Source organism: Chiloscyllium punctatum, chromosome 12 (genome assembly GCF_047496795.1).
Source record: "Chiloscyllium punctatum isolate Juve2018m chromosome 12, sChiPun1.3, whole genome shotgun sequence".
In the NCBI taxonomy this organism is placed as follows: Eukaryota; Metazoa; Chordata; class Chondrichthyes; order Orectolobiformes; family Hemiscylliidae; genus Chiloscyllium; species Chiloscyllium punctatum.
This window is the reverse complement of record NC_092750.1, coordinates 6,959,955-6,980,955: the sequence shown is the minus strand read 5'-3', so window position 1 is coordinate 6,980,955 and position 21,001 is coordinate 6,959,955. Positions and strand designations below refer to the sequence as shown.

Genomic DNA, 21,001 nt, shown 5'->3' with positions numbered 1-21,001 from the left:
GCAGAAGGAGGCCAGTCAGCCCATCATGTCTGCAACCCTATCAGAATGAGCAGCTCATTTCGTGCCATTTTCCTGCCTTCTCCCTGTAACCCTGTGCACTGATCCTTTCCCAATAACCATCTAATTCCTTTTCAAATACTTTGATTGAAACTGGTTCCATCGTGCTGCCTGGAAGGATGGTAGAGGCAGAAACTCTCATTATAAGTATTCTGATATGTACTTATGATGCTAAGGCATACAAGGCTAAAGGTTGGGAGATGGGATCACAATAGGTAGGTGCTCACTTTTGACCAGTGCAATTGGATAGACCAAAAGGCCCTTTTCTGTACTGTAGACCTCTATGACTTGTTGATACTACTGGCAAATGCATTTGAGATCAAAACTGGCTATAGGAATAAATCTTGTCTCATGTCGCATTTGTTTCTTTTGTAAACTTGTTAGAAGATTGAACACATACATTAACAGGTTCAAGAACAGCTTCTCTGCACAGATACTACCAGACCTACTGAGCTTTTCCGGCAACTTCTGTTTTTGTTTCTAGAACAGCTTCTTCCCTACTGTTATTAGACTGCTGAATGGACCTCTAATTTCAAGTTTAATGTTGATCTTGCTTTGTGCACTTCCTTGTAGCCATAACCTTGTATACCTCGCTCTAAGGACCCTATGATCGGTATGTCCTTGTATGTTATGATCTGCTTGCACTGCTCGCAAATAAAACTTTTCACTTACTCAGGTACATGGGACAATAAAGCAAATCAAATCAGTTTCACAACATTAAAACTGACCATCTTATCATTACCTCATTGACATTGTGGGAGTTTGCCCTGTGCCAGTAATCTGAAGTCTGCCTCAAGATAAAACAGGCCTGACCTGACTGGCAGTGGAAGCACTTGGGGATGACATATGGCTGTAAAAAGTTTATTTTTGCGGTGCTTTTGAAGGATGAACATTGATCCTGCGAAAGACAACACAGTCAAAGCAAAGGGCTCGGGGAGATTTTTGAAAGTGGTTGACGGAAAGTTGCCTGATGACTGACTCAATGGTTGCCAGGGTAACCAGTGGACATACTGATGGCTCATTCATAGGCCCGTGTTTCTCAGCAGCCTGAAGCAGTGTTCTCATTTCATCATCAGTGTAGTGGTGAGATTTCTGTGTAGATGCCTTGAATTCCTTAACCAATGTAGAGTCATTACTCTGATCATTGCATTGGCCCCCACCAGCTTCTCATCTAGGGGCTGCCTCTTGGTGATACCATCAAACAGCACCAACATTAGCTTCTACATTTAAATATTTTTATTCAACCTGTTCACGTTTACCTGAGTACAGTGAAAAGTTTTGTTTTGCAAGCAGTACAGGCAGATCATACAAAGGGGATTACCTCAAGAGTCAGCGGCCTGCATTTTCAGCAGCAGTGGGAGGAGTGAGAACGAGGACCTGGGGGCTGCCAGGAAGGTAAATTAATCCGTTAACAACTTATTTCATGAATAGGCGGAACACATGTTGAACAGGAGTGGATACGGGATGGCTGAGTAAGTGAGGTAATATATTTGGCCAGTTGATTTACCCGAAACACTACTCAGGCACTGTCTCCCACCCATCCTCCTCCTCTAACCAAACAAAACGGTTCTGTGCGCCAGTACTGGTTTTTTCTTCCAATGGTCTCATTGGGAATTCATAACAGTGGGAATGAACGTTAGGGCAGTTGAATGCTCCTCCTGTAGAATGTGGGAGGTAAGGGTCACCGCTCGTGTCCCTGCTGACTGCATCTGTGGGAAGTGCCCCCAACTCCAGCTCCTCGGAAACCGCATTAGGGAATTGGAACTGGTGCTGGATGAACCTCCGATCATTCAGGAGGCTAAGGGGGTAGTTGAGAGGAGTTACAGGGAGGCAGTCACACCTCAAGTACAGGAAAATGGTAGATGGGTTACTGTCAGGGGATGGAAAGGGAGCAGGCAGACATTGCAGGATCCCCTGTGGCCGTTCCCCTCAATAACAAGGATACCGTTTTGGATACTGTTGGGGGGCGGGGGGGTTACTTATCAGGAGTAAGCCATGGGTTACAGGCCTCTGTCATTGAGTCTGCCCCTATTGCTCAGAAAGGAAGAGGGGAGAAGAGTAGAGCATTAGTCTTTGGGGACTCCATTGTTAGGGGGTCAGATAGGAGGTTCTGTAGAAACGAGAGAGACTTGTGGTTGGTGTGTTGTCTCCCAGGTGCCTGGGTCCATGATGTCTCGGATTATGTTTTCGGGATCCTTAAGGAGAAGGGGGAGCAGCCCCAAGTCGTGGTCCACACAGGCACCCACAACGTTGGTAGGAAGAGAGATTGGGATTTAAGGCAGAAATTCAGGGAGCTAGGGTGGAAGCTTAGAGCTAGAACAAACAGAGTTGTTATCTCTGGTTTGTTACCCGTGCCAAATGCTAGTGAGGTGAGGAATAAGGAGAGAGATCAGTTGAACATGTGACTACAGGGTTGGTGCAGAAAGGAGGGATTCAGATACCTGGATATTTGGAGCTCAATTTGGGGTGGGTGAGACCTCTACAAAAGGGATGGTCTACACCTGAACCAGAGGGGTACCAATATCCTGGGAGGGAAAATTTGTTAATGCTCTTTGGGAGGGTTTAAATTAATTCAGCAGGGAGATGGGAACCTGAATTGTCGCTCCAGTGTGCAGGACATTGAGAGTAGTGAGGTCATCAGTAAGGTTTCAAGGTCACAGTAGTGTACCAGCAACCAGGAAGGTGGTTTGAAATATGTCTACTTCAACACCAGGAGCATCCAGAATAACTTGCAGCATGGGTTGGTACCTGGGACTTCAATGTTGTGGCCATTTCAGAGACATGGGTAGATAAGGGACAGAAATAGTTGTTGCAGGCTCCGGGATTTAGATGTTTCAGTAAGAACAGGGAAGGTGGTAAAAAAAGGGGGGTGGTGTGGCATTGTTAGTCAAGGACAATATTCCTGTGGCAGAAAGGATGTTTGATGAGGGCAAATCTACTGAGGTATTATTGGCTGAAGTTAGAAATAGGAAAGAAGTCACCTGTTGGGAGTTCTCTAAAGGCCTCCAAAAAAGTTCCAGAGCTATAGAGGAAAGGATTGCAAAGATGATTCTGGATAGGAACGGGAGTAACAGGGTAGTTGTTATGGGGGACTTTAACTTACCAAATATTAACTGGAAACACTATAGCCCAGGTACTTTAGATGGGTCAGTTTTAGTCCAATGTGTGCAGGAGGGTTTCCTGACACAGTATGTAGATAGGCCAACAAGAGGCAAGGCTACATTGGATTTGGTATTGGGTAATGAACCAGGGCAGGTGTCAATTTGGAGGTAGGTGAGCACTTTGGTGATAGTGACCACAATTCAGTTATGTTTACTTTAGCGATGGAAAGGGCTAGATATATACCACAAGGCAAGAGTTATTGCTGGGGGAAAGGCAATTATGTTGTGGTTAGGCAAGATATAGGATAGGGAAGGAAACTGTAGGGGATGGACACACTTGAAATGTGGAGCTTGTTCAAAGAACAGCTACTGCGTGTCCTTGATACGTATGTACCTGTCAGGCAAGGAGGAAGTGGTTGAGCGAGGGAACAGTGGTTTACTAAAGAAGTTGAATCTCAATAGAAAGAAGAAAGTTTATGTGAGGATGGGACATGAAGGCTCAGTTAGGGCACGTGAGAGTTAAAAGTTAGCCAGGAAGGACCTAAAGAAAGAGCTAAGAAGAGCCTGGGGAGCACATGAGAAGTCTTTGGCAGGTAGGATTGAGGAAAACCCTAAAGCTTTCTATAGGTATGACAGGAATAAAAGAATGACTAGGGTAAGGTTAGGGCCAGTCAAGGACAGTAGTGTGAAGTTGTGCATGGAGTCCGAGGAGATGGGAGAAGCGTTAAATGAATATTTTTCGTCAGTATTCACACTGGAAAAAGACAATGTTGTTGAAAATACTGAGATACAGGTTATTAGACTAGATGGGATTGAGGTTCACAAGGAGGAGGTGTTAGCAATTCTGGAATGTGAAAATAGGTAAGTTCTCTGGGCCAGATGGGATTTATCCTAGGATTTTCTGGGAAGCCAGGGAGGAGATTGCAGGGTCTTTGGCTTTGACCTTTATGTCATCATTGTCTACAGGAATAGTGCCAGAAGACTGTAGGATAGCAAATATCCCTTTGTTCAAGAAGGAGAGCAGAGACAATCCTGGTAGTTATAGACCAGTGAGCCTTACTTCAGTTGTGGGTAAAGTGTTGGAAAGGATTATAAGAGATAGGATTTATAATCATCTAGAAAGGAATCATTTCATTAGGGATAGTTAATATGGTTTTGTGAAGGGTAGGTTGTGCCTCACAAACCTTACTGAGTCCTTTTGAGAAGGTGACCGAACAGGTAGATAAGGATAAAGCAGTTGATGTAGTGTCTATGGATTACAGTAAAACTGGTGATAAGATTCCCCACAGAAGGCTATTGCAGAGAATACGGAGGCATGGGAATGAGGGTGATTTAGTGGTTTGGACCAGAAATTGGCTAGTTGTAAGAAGACAGAGGATGGTGGTTGATGGGAAATGTTCATCCTGGAGTTGAGTTACTAGTGGTGTACCACAAGGATCAGTTTTGGAGCCACTGTTGTTTGTCATTTTTATAAATGATCTGGATGAGGGCGTAGAAGGATGGGTTAGTAAATTTGCGGATGACACTGCTGTTGGTGGAGTTGTGGATAGTGCTGAAGGATGTTGCAGGTTACAGAGACTCATAGATAAGCTGCAGAGCTGGGCTGAGAGGTGGCAAATGGAATTTAATGTAGAAAAGTGTGAGGTGATTCACTTTGGAAGGAGTAACAGGAATGCAGAGTACTGGGTGAATGGTAAGATTGTTGGTAGTGTAGATGAGCAGAGAGATCTCGGTGTCCATGTGCATAGATCCCTGAAAGTTGCAAGCCAGGTTGATAGAGTTGTTAAGAAGGCATACGGTGTTTTAGGTTTTATTGGTAGAGGGATTGAATTTTGGAGCAATGAAGTCATGTTACAGCTGTACAAAACTCTGGTGTGGCCGCACTTGGAGTATTGCATACAGTTCTGGCCGCCGCATTATAGGAAGGATGTGGAATCTTTGGAAAGGGTTCAGAGGAGATGTACGAGGATGTTGCCTGGTATGGCAGGAAAGTCTTATAAAGAAAAGCTGAGGGACTTGAGGCTGTTTTCATTGGAGAGAAGAAGGTTGAGAGGTCACTTAATAGACATACAAGATGATGAGAGGATTAGATAGGGTGGACAGTGAGAGTCTTTTCCTCGGATGATGATGGCTAGGATGAGGGGACATAGCTTTAAATTGAGGCATGATAGATATAGGAGAAAGTGAGGACTGCAGATGCTGGAGATCAGAGCTGAAAAATGTGTTGCTGGAAAAGCGCAGCAGGTCAGGCAGCATCCAAGGAGCAGGAGAATCGACGTTTCGGGCATGAGCCCTTCTTCAGGAATGAGGAGGGTGTGCCAAACAGGCTAAGATAAAAGGAAGGGGGGAGGGGCATTGGGAATGCGATAGGTGGAAGGAGGTTAAGGTGAGGGTAATAGGCCGGAGACGAGGTGGGGGCGGAGAGGTTGGGAAGAAGATTGCAGGTCAAGAAGGCGATGCTGAATCCGAGGGTTGGGACTGAGATAAGGTGGGGGGAGGGGAAATGAGAAAGTTGGTGAAATCTGCATTCATCCCTTGTGGTTGGAGGGTTCCTAGGCAAAAGATGAGGCGCTCTTCCTCCAGGCGTCGTGTTGCCATGGTCTGGCGATGGAGGAGGCCAAGGACCTGCATGTCCTTGGCGGAGTGGGAGGAGGAGTTAAAGTGTTCAGCCACGGGGCGATTGGGTTGGTTGGTGCGGGTGTCCCAGAGGTGTTCTCTGAAACGTTCCGCAAGTAGGCGGCCTGTCTCCCCAATGTAGAGAAGGCTACATTGGGTGCAGCGGATGCAGTAAATGATGTGTGTGGAGGTGCAGGTGAATTTGTGACAGATATGGAAGGATCCCTTGGGGCCTTGGAGGGAAGTGAGGGGGGGACGTGTGGGCGCAGGTTTTGCATTTCTTGCAGTTGTAGGGGAAGGTGTCGGGAGTGGAGGTTGAGTTGATGGGGGGGTGTGGACCTGACGAGGGAGTCGCGGAGGGAGTGGTCTTTCCGAAACGCTGATGGGGAGGGGAGGGAAATATATCCTTGGTGGTGGGGTCTATTTGGAGGTGGCAGAAATGACGAAGGATGATACGATGTATCTGGAGGTTGGTGGGGTGGTAGGTGAGGACCAGTGGGGTTCTGTCCTGGTGGCGATTGGAGGGCCGGGGTTCAAGGGTGGAGGAGCGGGAAGTGGAGGAGATGCGGTGGAGAGCATCGTCAACCATGTCTGGGGGAAATTGCGGTCTTTGAAGAAGGAGACCTTCTGGATTGTTCGGTATTGGTGATAGATATAGGACATGTCAGAGGTAGGTTCTTTACTCAGAGTAGTAGGGGTGTGGAACGCACAGCCTGCAACAGTAGTAGACTCATCACCTTTAAGGGCATTTAAATGGTCATTGGATAAACTTATGGATGATAATGGAATAGTGTAGGTTAGATGAGCTTCAGATTGGTTTCACAGGTTGAGGGCTGAAGGGCCTGTACTGCGCTGTAATGTTCTATGTTCTATGATGTGCTATGCCACATCTCTGGAGCATGTGGGACGTCAGTCCAGACCTCCTGACCCAAAGGTAGGGACACCCTACTGTGCCACAAGTGGCCTAGTTCCTACACAAGTCAATGCTACCTCACTGCCACCTCTCTTGGCTCCTATTGCTAAGTTTAATGTCAGGTAGTGGATAAACAGAAAGTGCTCCCACCGAAATGTTACGAAGACTGAAGCCAGTCCAAAGATGTGCAGGTCAGGTGAATTGGCCATGCTAAATTGCGCATAGTGTTAGGTGAGTTAGTCAGAGGGAAATAGGTCTGGGTGGGTTATTCTTCGGAGGGTCGGTGTGGACTGGTTGGGCTGAAGGGTCTGTTTCCACACTGTAGGGAATCTAATGTAATCTTAAAACTTGAGATCATCCAAAAATCTGTTGGACTTGTCTTAACTTTTGGTCACCTGATATCTCCTTATGTGGATTAGCGTGATTTTTTTATGTAGCTCTTGGGATAGTTCACTATGTTAAAAAAGGTGCCATATAAATATAAGTTGTTCTTGTTACAATGAATTGCAGTCCCATTAATCACTCATGGGGGTGCTGTTGCCACAGGCAGCCATGTTGATGTGCAGCACCACCTACAGGTCAACATTAGTATTGTAACCTGGGGAACCAGCGACAATTTCCATCGAAACCAGAAGTGCTTCCCAAATCTTTTCCCACTGTTGACTCCATTTCAGGGAATAAGAATAATTCCTCGGTGAGGTTTGAGAGCTGTGGCATGGAGGAGGTGAGACAGCTCCTATAGAGCTATAACTTGATCAGAGTTCTATTGTGACCATTCCTTCCTCAGAGGTCACAACCCTAAAATGTCAGCACATGACCCAACTTTGAGTCCTGACCCATATCGTGGGAAATTCTGGTAGAGAGCTTTAAATGGAATAAAATATTGCCAATCAAAATTGGACACTTATGGAAATGTTTAACATCCCATATCAATACCCTCCCCCATCTTTCTGTTGTATATTACCTCTGCATTTAAGGGTATTGGTTAGCTCAATTGGCTGAATGGCTGGTTTGTGATACAGAGTGCTACTAGCTGCATGGGTTCAATTCCCGCAAAAGCTGAGGTCACTGTTCAAATTCCTGAAATTCCCTCCCAATGGCATTGGGGATCAACCTGCAGCAGTTCAAGAAGGCAGCTCAAGTGCAACTAGGGACGGGCAATAAATGTAGCCAGCCAGTGATGCCCACATCCCACAAGGGACTGGGGCAACCCTTCCACACAGAGGGTGGTACTATAACATTTAAAAGGCATCTGGATGATAAGGTTTTAAAGGGATATGGGACTAGATTAATTTAGGATATCTGGTCAGCATGGACAAGTTGGACTGATTGATCTGTTTCTGTGCTGTACATCTCAATGACTCTACGTGAATAAATAAAAATCAGACTCTCCTTCTCAACCTCTCCCCTCACCTGAGGCATGGTCAACCTCAGGCTAAGCCACCACTGGTTGTCTTTCTCTCTCTCTGACAGGGCAGCCTATAATCTGGCAAGACTATAGTGCCTTTACCCTTACCACCTCATTCTCAAGCAACTCCCATGTAAAATTCTTGTCCTTGCGTTTAAATCCCTTTATGGCCTCTCAGCACCCCATCATTGGAACCTTCTCTGGTCAACCTGTGTCCTATGTCCTTCTGATTTCTCCACCCTCTTGCACATATCTCCCTCCATTGGCGACTCCTTCAAGTTTCTAAACTTGGCGCATGAATTCCCAAAACCGCTCCACTTGTTTTCCATTTGCTTCTTCTCCTTTGTTTAAGGTTCACTTCCTTCACCAGGAGTTTTGGTGTGTCATCCAAATCTTTCTCCTGTTGCTCAGCTGATTCCATCCTTGTCCCTGAGGCTTGAGGTTCTGTCTCTCTTTCTAAAATTTCAACACCCATATCAAGGTAGGTACTCCAGTGCAACACTGAGGCATACACTGTACATGTTGCCTCTTTGGGTAAAGCTGACGTTCCATCTGCCAATGTGATAGGTATAAAAGATGGCATGATACAATATTTGCCAACCGGTGTCCTGTTGTTCACATATATCACCCCATCTGTTGTTATGATGTTTGTTTTCTGCTTATTATCGTCTTTCTGTTTGTGGGAGCTTGCTGCTGCATTTCTGATGTTACAGCAGTAACTACACAATGTGAAAAGTGTAAAGTGATTCGAGACATCCAATGGTTGTGAAAAGTGCAATATAAATACAAGTCTACCTTTTTTTAAAGTTGGCACCCATTTTGTCCTGGCTGTGATGCCTGTTTGCATTCTTTCCATGTTAAAGGCGCTACATAAATCCACCTTATCATTGGACCCCTCTGTACAAGGGATTGTCTGATTTAAAGTGATTTTCCCTGTTGTTTAAAGAAAGCTGTGTGTTTCAGGAAGCGTTTCGGACTCGGGAAGGATTAAAGCTGCTGAAGCTGGTGGCACAGTCGTTCTCCAGGAAACTGAGCTCCCCTGCTGACTCGTGGCTGATATCGCTGAGCAAACCCAGTGAGGACGAGAAGCACCTCCTGATGATGCTGGCCAGCGATCGAGGTGATTGTCCAATGACACAGTGAACACCATCTATGGATGGAGCAGCAAAATTGCAGAAGAGTGCAGCTCAGGAGAAGGCCATTTGATCCATGGAATCAGCGCCAACCCTTTTAAGCAGCAGTCCAGTTAGACCAACTTTTTCCCCATAATACCTGAAATTTTAACCCTTTCAAGTATTCATCAAACTCCCTTATTGCATGCTACTGTTGAATCTGTGTCCACCACATTCTCATTCTCAGTCCTAACCACTTACTGCTTATACGGGCATCACCTCTGATTCTTTTGCCAATCTGCATCTTCCAGGTATTGTCCCCTTCAGCCAATGGGAACAGTCTCTATTTTCTTCATTTTTAAGTTCTTCACCATTTTGAGTTTCTCCATTAAGTCTCCTCTTAGCCTTCCATCTTCTAAGGAGAATTCCCTTCTATCCATGTTTCTGGAATCCCCTTTACTGCGGGAACCACGAGGTTCCCAACCTTTCTCATTTTTCTGGGAGACTCCAGCCAATCATCGGTATTTCTTTTTCAGGAGGGAAATCTGCCATCCCTACCCAGTCTGGCCTACATGTGAGTCCAGGCCCACAATAATGTGGTTGACTCTTAAATGCCTGCTAACCTGGCCAACTAAGGCCAGTTCAACAAATGAGAGATGGCCTTGCCAGCGATGCCCACATCCCAAGAAATGGGTAGCACTGGTGAAGCCAGCATTTGTCATCCATTCTTAATTGTCCTTGAACAGAATGAATAGGCTTTCCCATCCCAGACAATTCATGTTGGGGGTGTGAGAATGGCAGGGTTCGGGTATGTTGCTGTTTCCTGCCTAATTAAATGTCCTTCCCACCTCCAAGCCACCACAAGAGGGACCATGAAATACATCCCACCATTTTCCCGTTTGGGGAACACTTGGAAGGATTTGTAGGCTGGTCAGCGACCTACTGAACCTGTCAGAAACTCTCTTTTCCCCAGTCAACAGGCCCAACTGATATATAGCTGACTGTCTCTGTCTCTGGGAGAGGCAACTGGTTCTAAACATACATTCTGAACTCCTTCCTCACGCTCCCTGTGATTGATTAAAACTGACCCCCTTCACCACTCACAGTGAAGATGGAGAAAGTACAAAATGTTTGGGGTAGCTCAGTGGTTAGCACCGCTGCCTCACAGCACCATAGACCCGGGTTCAATTCCACCCTCAGATAATTGTCTGCACGTTCTGTCCATGTCTGTGCGGGTTTCCTCCGGGTGTTCCTGTTTCCCCCCACAGCCCAAAGATGTGTGGGTAAGGTGGATTGGCCATGGTAGCAGAATTACTGGGATGGGGTAGGATGCTCTTTGGAGGGTTGGTGTGGACTAGGTGGGCTGAAAGGCCTGCTTCCACACTGTAGGAATTCTATGTTCTCTCTGTCAGTCATATTATTAGAGATTGCACTTGGTTATACAGGATCTTGTTTAGGTAGATTTACTGCCATCAAGCCTTCCTATAAGACTGGTCTATGAGGCTTACTCATATTAATTGGGGAAAGATTAAGCATGAATGAGTCTCTGGCAGAAGATGCACATACACAACTAACAAGAAGTAGTTTATTACATAATAATAGGATAACAGCTTATGTTCACTTAAAACTAGTTAACTGCATCAACACTACATAAGAGATATTCTCTTTTATGAAATAGTACCTGGGTCGATGCTACGTGGATGTAGACTGTAGAACTGACAAACAACAAACTGAACAACGATTTCAGACAGACTTCGAAATGATTAACTCCACCCAGAGACAGTTATTTATATCTCGGGGTGGGGGTATTCTAAATCTTCCAAATTCAGCCTATCAGGCCTGGTGTTTTATTCAACAGACCGTGTCTCCACTTAGTGAACTGCGCATGATTATCTCTTCCAGAAAAGATATACAGACACTTGAGTAACAGCTAAAACGATCTACAAGGCTGACACAGAGACATAGAGTAATAGAGTCATGTAGAATGGAAACAGACCATTTGATCTAACTCATCCACGCTGACCAGACATCCCAATCTGACCCAGTCCCATTTGCCAGCATTTGACCCATATCAAGAAGTGATGTAACTAACAGGAAGTAACTATCAGAAAAGGTTGATTGGGTAGCAACACCTTTTTCTCAATAAAGAGGAGGCTGAGGGATGTCCTGATAGAGGTCTTTATTTGATGAAGTGATTTGATAGCATCAATGCAGAGGCAGAGATTTCACTTTGGGTAGAGGTACAGTCACCATAGTTCCAGACAATCATAGGGCTGCTCTCTCATTAGACAGAGATGATCTATGGGGAGTTTAACCCATGGGGTTACCATACTTCAGGTGGGGGTAGAGGGTGAGAAGGCAGGACCTCCATAGTAACTTTACTTGTGATAGAGTAAAAACCAGTGGTATTACATATAAATTAGTCACTATAAATCCAACAAAGGAATGAGCTGACTAAGATTGGCAAAAATGGATGTTGAATGGAGAAGTTGAAGCAAATAGAATATAGATATCTTTAAGAGGAAGCTGGATAAACATATAGAATCATAGAGATGTACAGCACAGAAACAAACCCTTTGCTCCAACTCATCCATGCCGACCAGATAACCTAAATTAACCTTTAGCCATTTGCTAGTGTTGGTCCATATCCCTCTAAACCCTTCCTATTCATGTACCCATCCAGATGCCTTTTAAATGTTCTAACTGTTCTAGCTTCCACCACTTCCTCTGACAGCTTATTCCATACACGCACCACCCTCTACATGAAAACAATGCCCTTATGTCCCTTTTAATTCATTCTACTTCTATCTGAAACCTGTGCACTTTAGTTTTGGATATCTCTACCCTTGCCTATTCACCCTATCCATGCCCCTCATGATTTTATAAATTTCTATAAGGTCACCCCTCAGTCTCTGACACTCCACGGAAAAATGCCCCAGCCTATTCAGCCTCTCCCTATAGCTCAAATCCTCCAACCCTGGCAACGTCCTTGTCAATCTTTTCTGCACCCTTTCAAGTTTCACAACATCTTTCCTATAGCAGGGAGACAAGAACTGAATATGAGGAAGAAAGGAAGAATATACTGATGCTGTAAAAGGAAGGAAAATACAAGGCTTAAGTTGCCTGTAATCACCAGTCTGTGCCTGTTGGGCTGAATGGCCTGTTTCTGTGTTGTAAAATTCTATTTAATATTCAAGTCCTAAACAATGCATTCTTATTTTTGTAATCCAGGTACAATACCAGCAAAGGAGGTGCTCATGATGCTGGGAGAGGTGAAGGAAAACCTGAAAGAGGTGAGGCTTTTAATCTTTTTCCAGAGGGACATTTCTTCAACTCCAGAACGTGGTTAGAATATGGAGCTCTCTGCTGCACAGTCTTTGATTAATGCAGTTTCACCACAAACACTGTATTTACTACCCATTAGCTCAATAACACGATTATTATTGATCACTGACATTAGCAATGCTGACTATGATGGATGATTGATGCTTGTTCCTACCTCACAGGGCCAGTGTTGCTTCTTTAAATCTCTCTACTCACTGTTCCAAACCATTCAGCTATGTTGGGGAACTCATGATTTTCTCCACATTACATGCAGTTTCATGTTGGGGTGGCAAACCTCGCAGGAAGTGGACATGATCCTTATTTCAAATATCCAAGAAAAGATTGTGGATTGTGCACTAATAGCAATGATCAGTTCCATCTCCATGGAGTGAGAATGGAGGTGGGATTATTCACTCTTATCATGAGAGATGTACAGCAGGAGGAAGAGTCACTCTTTTTAAAAAAATTAAACTCGACTTCGATTACCTCTGAGCACATAACCTGAACATTGTTTACATGGATTTCCAAATGAACGTAAGAACTGGGAGCAGGAATAGGCCATCTGGCGCCTTGGGCCTGCTCCGCCATTCAATACGATCATGGCTGATCTTCGCATGGGCTCGGTTCCACTTACCCGCGTGCTCACCATAACCCCTAATCCCTTTATTCAAAAATATATCTTTGACTTAAAAAACCTTGTGAGGGAGCGTCAACTGCTTCACTGGGCAGTGAATTCCACAGATTCACAAGCCTTTGGGTGAAAAAGTTCTTCCTAAGCTCAGTCCTAAATCTGCTCTCCCTTATTTTGAGACTGGTTGTCTCCTAGTTCTAGTTTTACCCACCAGTGGAAACAAACTCCCTGCTTCTATCTTAGCTACTCCCTTCATAATTTTATAAGGTCCCTGCTCATTCTTCTAATTTCCAATGAGTATTGTCCCAGTCTACTTAATCTCTCCTCATAAGCCAACCCTCTCCACTCCAGAATCAACCTAGTGAACCTCCTCTGCACCCCCTTTAGTGCCAGTACATCCTTTTTCAGGTAAGGAGACCAAACTCCAAGGAGTACTCCAGGTGAGGCCTCACCAGCACCCTATACAGCTGCAGCATAACCTCCCTGCTTTGTTGTGATTCATGGGAATATGGGAATAATGTATTTCCAATTACACAATTTTCAGGAATATAACTACTGTGTTATTCCAATTTTTAAAATTCATTCATGGGATGTGTGTGTTGCTGGCTAGGCCAGCATTTATTGCCCATTCTTAATTGCCCAGAGAGTAGTTAAGAGTCTGGAGTCACATGTAGGCCACAACAGGTAAGGGTGGGAGTGTCCTTCCCTGAAGTGAACCAGAAAGAATTTTGCGATAATAATTTTGCAGTCAATATTGGATGCTTAATTCACCATTTGCTATGGTGGGCTTCAAACCCTTGTCCCCTGAATATTACCTGAGTCTCTGGATTAATAGTCTAATGATAGTATCACTAGACCATTGTCTCCCTAGCTACCACCTGCAGCATAGGTAAACATCTTAGTAAACAAATAAAGGTGAAAGAGACAAAAGGATTAGATTGATAGGAATAGAGAAGGAATGAGATGTGGCCTCTTTAGTCAAATGGCCATTCTATGTAATTCTCCGTGATGGTGGAACAGGCTCAAGGTGCTGAATGGCCTGTTAGTTCTGCTCCTATGTTCCTAATTGTGGTTTCATTTGCAGATTGGGATCCACAATGTCACATCTGCTACAGGTTGCCAAGGGAGACCCAGCCATCCCCGTGGAGATTATGGGAAACTCTTTGTCGTGCTCGTTATCATTGGCTCAATCTGCGCAGTGATCATCATTTCAGGCCTCGTCTACATCTGTTGGCAACGAAGACTTCCAAAGTTAAAGAACATGGTTAGTGATATGCCCGAACCTCATGGCTACAGATATCATGAGCCAAGGTTGTGAGGAAAGGTTAGGGAAATTTGACACTCTCTTGTTTGGGGAAGAGACTTTAAGTTGTTGAAAGACATTATGAAAAGACAAGTTTTTTTTCATTTCGTCAGATTTTTGAAGAGTCACTTGAGTCAAAACATTAATTCTGCTTTCTTCCCATAGATGATGCGAGATCTGCTGATTTTCACAAGCAATTCCTGTTTGTTTCAGATCTCCAGCATCTGCAGTTCTTTGTTGTATTTCAATCTGTTTAACCTACCCTCTCACTTGTTTTATAGCTTTGGCCTTGTCCTACAATATGGCATATGACCCTACCCTTCGATTTCCAAACTGTTGAGGAGATGGTTCCTTCTATAAATTAGCATCTCTCCCTTAGCTTTGCTGTCAGTTCATTGAAAGAAATGTTGTTTATTTATTAGAATTTATTTAACTGGTGTAAAATGTTTGACCCCATAGCACTGCTGTGGGGGGAAGCCTGAATTGAAGGATTGGCTATGGAATAGAAAGAGGCGCTAACAACATTACAAAATGTTAAGAAATCAGTGGCAGGAAATCTTGAAAAAGTCTGAAAGTGCATTTCCAACACAGCTACTTATATTAATATAGTGGCTTTAAGATAGAATAACAAATGGAATTCTGTCCTACCTTTTGATTCACTGGTAAAGCGTGGTCATATGAAATGAAATGCTAGAAGTCTTACACAAAGCTTCAGGAATTGAGGAGGTGTAAAGATTAGGAGAGAACAGAATCAAAAACATAAAATATGCATATGAGTATTGCTGGAAAAATTACACATTTTTACTTAAGCTTTCCATCTTGCAATCATCAGGACAGTTGGCAAGAATGCCAATTCACAGAGAAAACAAATGTTTGAGACGAGAGTGCTGATTGGTTTGCCAGTGATCTCTAATTGTTCGAGGGATTGTGTGTAGAATGCATCTACTAATGCTGATGGACAGTGAACTGCCAAGTATTATTTACATGTAAACCAGGCAGATTAAGTCTGATTGGTCGGGGCATTGCCCCAAGAAATGGACCAGCGAATGGTCGTCACCTATTTGCTGATCTTCCATTTTGCAGCAATACTCATGTTCTGGACTAACATTTAGAATTATTTTAATATTAGTTCTGAATTACTCAGCTATTATTTTAACTCAGTTATTTAATTTCATCTCCCCTCAGTCTCATGGCGAGGAACTCCATTTTGTTGAGAATGGTTGCCATGACAACCCAACCTTGGACATAACCATAGACAGCACTTCAGAGATGCAGGAGAAGAAGCCCAGTGTGAATGGCGATGCAGTAGAATGTTCCGGAGGCTGGAGCACACTTATCACCAAAGGGTCAAAAGATGAGCCGGACAGTCTTGAAGAAGACACCCACCTTTAGGAGCCATCACCATTTCTGAATTAGTATAGAGGATATATTTTTTTTTGATGGACCCCTGTACTTTGCACAGAGGCATCATTGCTTCATAAGAACTGACCTAATGCTGCATTCTAATCCTACAATATTCCTTCGCTCTATCACACCATGAGTCCATGGTTCAAGAAAAAGAAAGCACTAATAGTGAGCCAGTGGAATTTGTTTGGTGCATATCTTGAGTGGAACCATCTGAAAATGAAAGTGACTGATCACTTTATACATGGGAATAGCAGAGTATTTCACAGACATCATTTATTCCCTTTCGTGCCCCACATTTGTGTCCAATCCATTGAATGTATTTAGAGCTCCTAAGCATAACATATAGATAGTTCTTTCCTACAGTACAGTGCAGAATCACTGGCGGCATTTAGCACAGGTTCATTAAAGGTCTACAGGGATGGTTGGGACAGCTAACATCGGTGAATCAGCTGAGGACACTTTATTAATGTTTATGTTAAAATATGTAGGCCTGGGTTTTGTCATTGTAATCTCTCAAAGTGAATGGATTACCATTGACATGGCAATTGGGACGTTTTGGTCTTTTTTAACAAGTGTTTGGAGAGGTTTATTCTGCTTCTTGGTGGAGTGAAAGAATTTGTAGTTTACAGTGCATCTGAGAATGCAAAATCTTCCAACTCTCTCTATCCTCATCCTTGGCAAAACACAATGTTCACCGCAGAAGAACAACAAGAAAGGTGTGCTGTCATAGTAGCAGCTTATTTGGAAGGCAGTGTGAGGTGATTCAATGGGATTCAATGTCCCTCCTTAATTGCCTTTTAACAGAGGTCGCCTAACCACAAGACTTATAGCAATGATGTGATTGAATACACATGAAAAGTATACACAGTAAGCAGTAGTGGTCTTTTGAAAAAAGCCATAGTTTCTAAAGTCCATTAAACGTCAGCTTTAATGATGTAAGTAGCTGTCTTAGATCATTGGAATTCTCGATCTGTCTGATTTAGCTTTTAACTAAAATGGATGGAGTTGTAGTGCAAGGCACATTAGAATGTTTGGACATGGGCTTCATGCACCAGCTCACTTTCACCCCAAATTTGGACAAATCGTTCTTGTTCATTTGTTACTATAGAACTTGAATACTGCTGAGAAAAGACATGTTCTGTTAAAGCTTTTCATCTTGCATTCATCAGGACAATACTAAAATGAATGGAAAACAATATTTGCACTTATAAGAGGAGAGTGCTAATTGGATAGCAAGTGGAATGTGGTGACAATGGGTGACAGCCATTCCCTGCTCCATTTCTCCAGGCAATGCCCTGAACAATCAGAGTTAATCTGTCTGGTTTAAAATTTAAACAAAACTCGGCTGTTAACTGTCAGCAAAATTAAGTGGTGCATACTCCATGGAAATGCCTGTGTTTATCAAAGTCCACTTACTAACCGATTAGCACTGTCCTCTCATACAGTATCAATGTGATTTCTCTCCACAGAAGCTGTCAGACTTGCTGAGCTTTTCCAGAAATTTCTGTTTTCATTTCTGATTTCCAGCATCTGCAATTCTTTCAGTTTTTATTTTGTTCACCCTTTACTTTGGCATTTCATGCAAATTGTCCTGATGAGTGCAATATACAAGTATACAAACAGGAGCAGGTGTAGATCATTTGGCTCCCTGAGCCTGCTGTGTCATTCAATACCTTCATGGCTGGTCTGTTTGTATTACAAATTCCACGTTCCCATCTATCAACCAATAATCCTTCATCTCCCGACCTAACAGGAATCTATCCACTTCTGCCTTAAAAATATTCAGTTATCTGCCTCACTGCATTCTGAGGCAGAGAGTTCCAAAGTCACACAAATCTCTGACAGAAAAACAAGTCTCACCATCTCTGTCCTAATAGGGTGATGCTAATTTTTAAAAATAGAGCCCACAAGGGGAAACATCCTTTCCATATAAAAGCAAATTACTGCGGATGCTGGAATCTGAAACCAAAAGAGAAACTGCTGGAAAATCTCAGCAGGTCTGGCAGCATCTGTAAGGAGAGAAAAGAACTGACGTTTCGAGTCTAACTGACCCTTTGTCAAAGCTAAAAAAAGAGAGAAATAGGGAGGTATTTATACTAGGCTGAGAGAAGGTGAGTCATGGCTCCAAAAGCAAAGGTAGCAATAAAGGGGTGCATAGGGAGATTATAGGGAGGTTAGGAGCTGTGAATGACCAAGGCTGAAGCCAGTGCTATGTGACAAAATATGGGGGCGGGGGATGGGTGAAACAGAGAGAACACATCTTCCCTTCCCTCCCCCATCCGCACTCCGCAGAGATCGTTCCCTCCGGGACAACCTAGTCCCCTCCTCACCTAACACCTGTCCCATCACACACGGCACCTTCCCATGCAATCACAGAAGGTGCAAAACCTGCCCCTTTACCCCTTCCATGCTCACCATCCAAGGCCCCAAACACTCATTTCAGATTAAGCAACGTTTCACTTGTACCTCTTTCAATTTGGTCTATTGCATTCGTTGCTCCCAATGTGGTCTCCTCGATATCGGAGAGACAAAATGCCAACTGGGTGATCGCTTTGCTGAGCACCTTTGGTCTGTACGCAATCAGGTCCCGGACCTTCAACACCCAATCCTGCTCCCATGCCCACATGTCTGTCCTTGGCCTGCTGCAATGTTCCAGTGAAACTCAACACAAACTGGAGGAACAGTATCTCATCTTCCGACTAGGCACATTACAGCCCGCCGGTCTCAACATTGAATTCAACAACTTTAGATGATCATCCCATCTCGACCCCTCTGTTTTCATTTTGCTCCGTAATTTTATTTCATTTATTTTATTTTTTTAAATATTTCTTTCACTGTTCTGTACCACTTATTTCTTCATTATCTCTCTTTCTCTCGCTCCCCACTCTCTCATCACCTATTTCCTCTCCTCTTCCCCCCCCTTTGCTACCCTTCTCCCTGTTTTCCATTTTGCCTCTGCTTCACCCATCCCCACCATCCCCCCCATATTTTGTCACACAGCACCGGCTTCAGCCTTGGTCATTCACAGCTCCTAATCTCCCTATAATCTCCCTATGTACTGTCATTATCACCTCTCTATTGCTACCTTTGCTTCTGGAGCCATGACTTACCTTCTCTCAGCCTCGTATAAATACCTCCCTATTTCTCCCTTTTTTTAGCTTTGACAAAGGGTCAGTTAGACTTGAAACGTCAGCTCTTTTCTCTCCTTACAGATGCTGCCAGACCTGCTGAGATTTTCCAGCATTTTCTCTTTTGGGTTTAACATACTTTCCATGTCCGACTTGTAAGACCATTCAGGATCTTTTCTACTTCAATCAAATCACCCACCCCGCCCTGTTCTAAAGTACATTGGGAACAAATCCAGTCTGTCCAATCTTTCCTAATAAGACATTCCAGGTATCAGTACAATAAATCTTCTCTGAATGACCTACAATTCACTTACATCCATCTTGTGGGCAGCACGGTGGCACAGTGGTTAGCACTGCTGCCTCACAGCGCCAGAGATCCGGGTTCAATTCCCGCCTCAGGTGACTAACTGTGTGGAGTTTGCACATTCTCCCCGTGTCTGCGTGGGTTTCCTCCGGGTGCTCCGGTTTCCTCCCACAGTCCAAAGATGTGCAGATCAGGTGAATTGGCCATGCTAAATTGCCCGTAGTGTTAGGTAAGGGGTAAATGTAGGGGTATGGGTGGGTTGTGCTTCGGCGGGGCGGTGTGGACTTGTTGGGCCGAAGGGCCTGTTTCCATACTGTAAGTAATCTAATCTTTAAATAAGGAGACCAAAACTGCACATAGTATTTTAGATGTGGTCTCATCAATGCCCAATATAACTGAAGCATAACATCCTTACTTTTATCTTTAAATAGCATTACATTATTTGGAGGTGCTGGTGTTGGACTGGGGTTTACAAAGTTAAAACTCACACAACACCAGGTTATAGTGCAACAGGTTTAATTGGAAGCACTAGCTTTCTGAGCGCCACTCCTTCAAGTGGTTGAGGAGAAAAAGATCATAGGACACAGAATTTATAGCAAAAGTTTACAGTGTGATGTAACTGAAATTATATGTTGAAAAATACCTGGATTGTTTGTTAAGTCTCTCATCTTTTAGAATGGGCATGTCGATTTCAGTTCTTTTGTATGTAAATTTCAGCGGTCCGGGACATTCAACCTCGGACCTTCGGGTGACCGTCCTCCAAGGCGGACTTCAGGGCAGGCAACAACGCAAAGTGGGCGAGCAGAGGCTGATGGCCAAGGTCAGTATCCATGGGGATGGCCTCAACTGGGACCTTGGGTTCATGTCACACTAGAAGTGACCCCATTGAATGGAACACACAGACACACACACACCCCTACAGACCCATAGACTCACATAGAACCTCTCTCATACACAAGCTCTCTCACATATGCTCACAGATACACTCCTGCACTCTCACACGTACCCTGTCATAGACTTATTCCCCTTTGCACTCACACACATACACATACACACTCTCAAAGACACCCATTCCAGCACTTTCAGAATTACATTTTATTTTGCTCAAAAACTGCATGAATCCATATAAGATTCTGTAAATCCATTTCTTAGATTAGAATCAATCTGAACATTGGGGCACAGACAGCCTCACACCTTCAATGCATTATCTGGGCCAACATGGCACCTATTGTTAAAGTTCACTTGAGAATGTAACTTTAAGAAAGTTCAGGAATTTACATATGAAAGAACAGAAACCAACATGGTCATTCTAAAAGATGAGAGACTTAACAAACAATCCAGGTCTTTTTCAATATTTAATGTCAGTTACATCACACTGTTACTTTGCTATAAATTCTGTGTCTTACAATCTTATACTCCACAGCCACCTGATGAAGGAGCAGTGCTCCGAAAGCTAATGCTTCCAAATAAACCTGTTGGACTATAACCTGGTGTTGTGTGATTTTTAACCTTAAATATTCTAATCCAATTTAGACAATAGACAATAGGTGCAGGAGTAGGCCATTCTGCCCTTCGAGCCTACACCACCATTCATTATGATCATGGCTGATCATCCTCAATTAGTATCCTGCTCCTTCCTTATCTCCATAACCCTTGATTCCATTATCCCTGAGAGCTCTATCCAACTCTTTTTTTAA

General features: G+C 43.8%; 1 protein-coding gene across 3 annotated transcripts in view; it reads left to right on the top strand.

Annotated features, from left to right (window-relative positions):
- podxl2 (podocalyxin-like 2) overlaps positions 1 to 17,874 on the top strand; it is a 57,266-nt gene extending 39,392 nt beyond the window's left edge. For all 3 annotated transcript variants that reach the window (XM_072581803.1, XM_072581805.1, XM_072581804.1), the window contains 4 exons: positions 9,059 to 9,215; positions 12,439 to 12,500; positions 14,247 to 14,426; positions 15,651 to 17,874. In XM_072581803.1, coding sequence (XP_072437904.1) covers positions 9,059 to 9,215; positions 12,439 to 12,500; positions 14,247 to 14,426; positions 15,651 to 15,857 — 606 coding nt within the window. In that variant the 3' untranslated portion in view covers positions 15,858 to 17,874. The remainder of the gene's footprint in view (positions 1 to 9,058; positions 9,216 to 12,438; positions 12,501 to 14,246; positions 14,427 to 15,650) is intronic.
- The last annotated feature ends 3,127 nt before the right edge of the window (positions 17,875 to 21,001 follow it).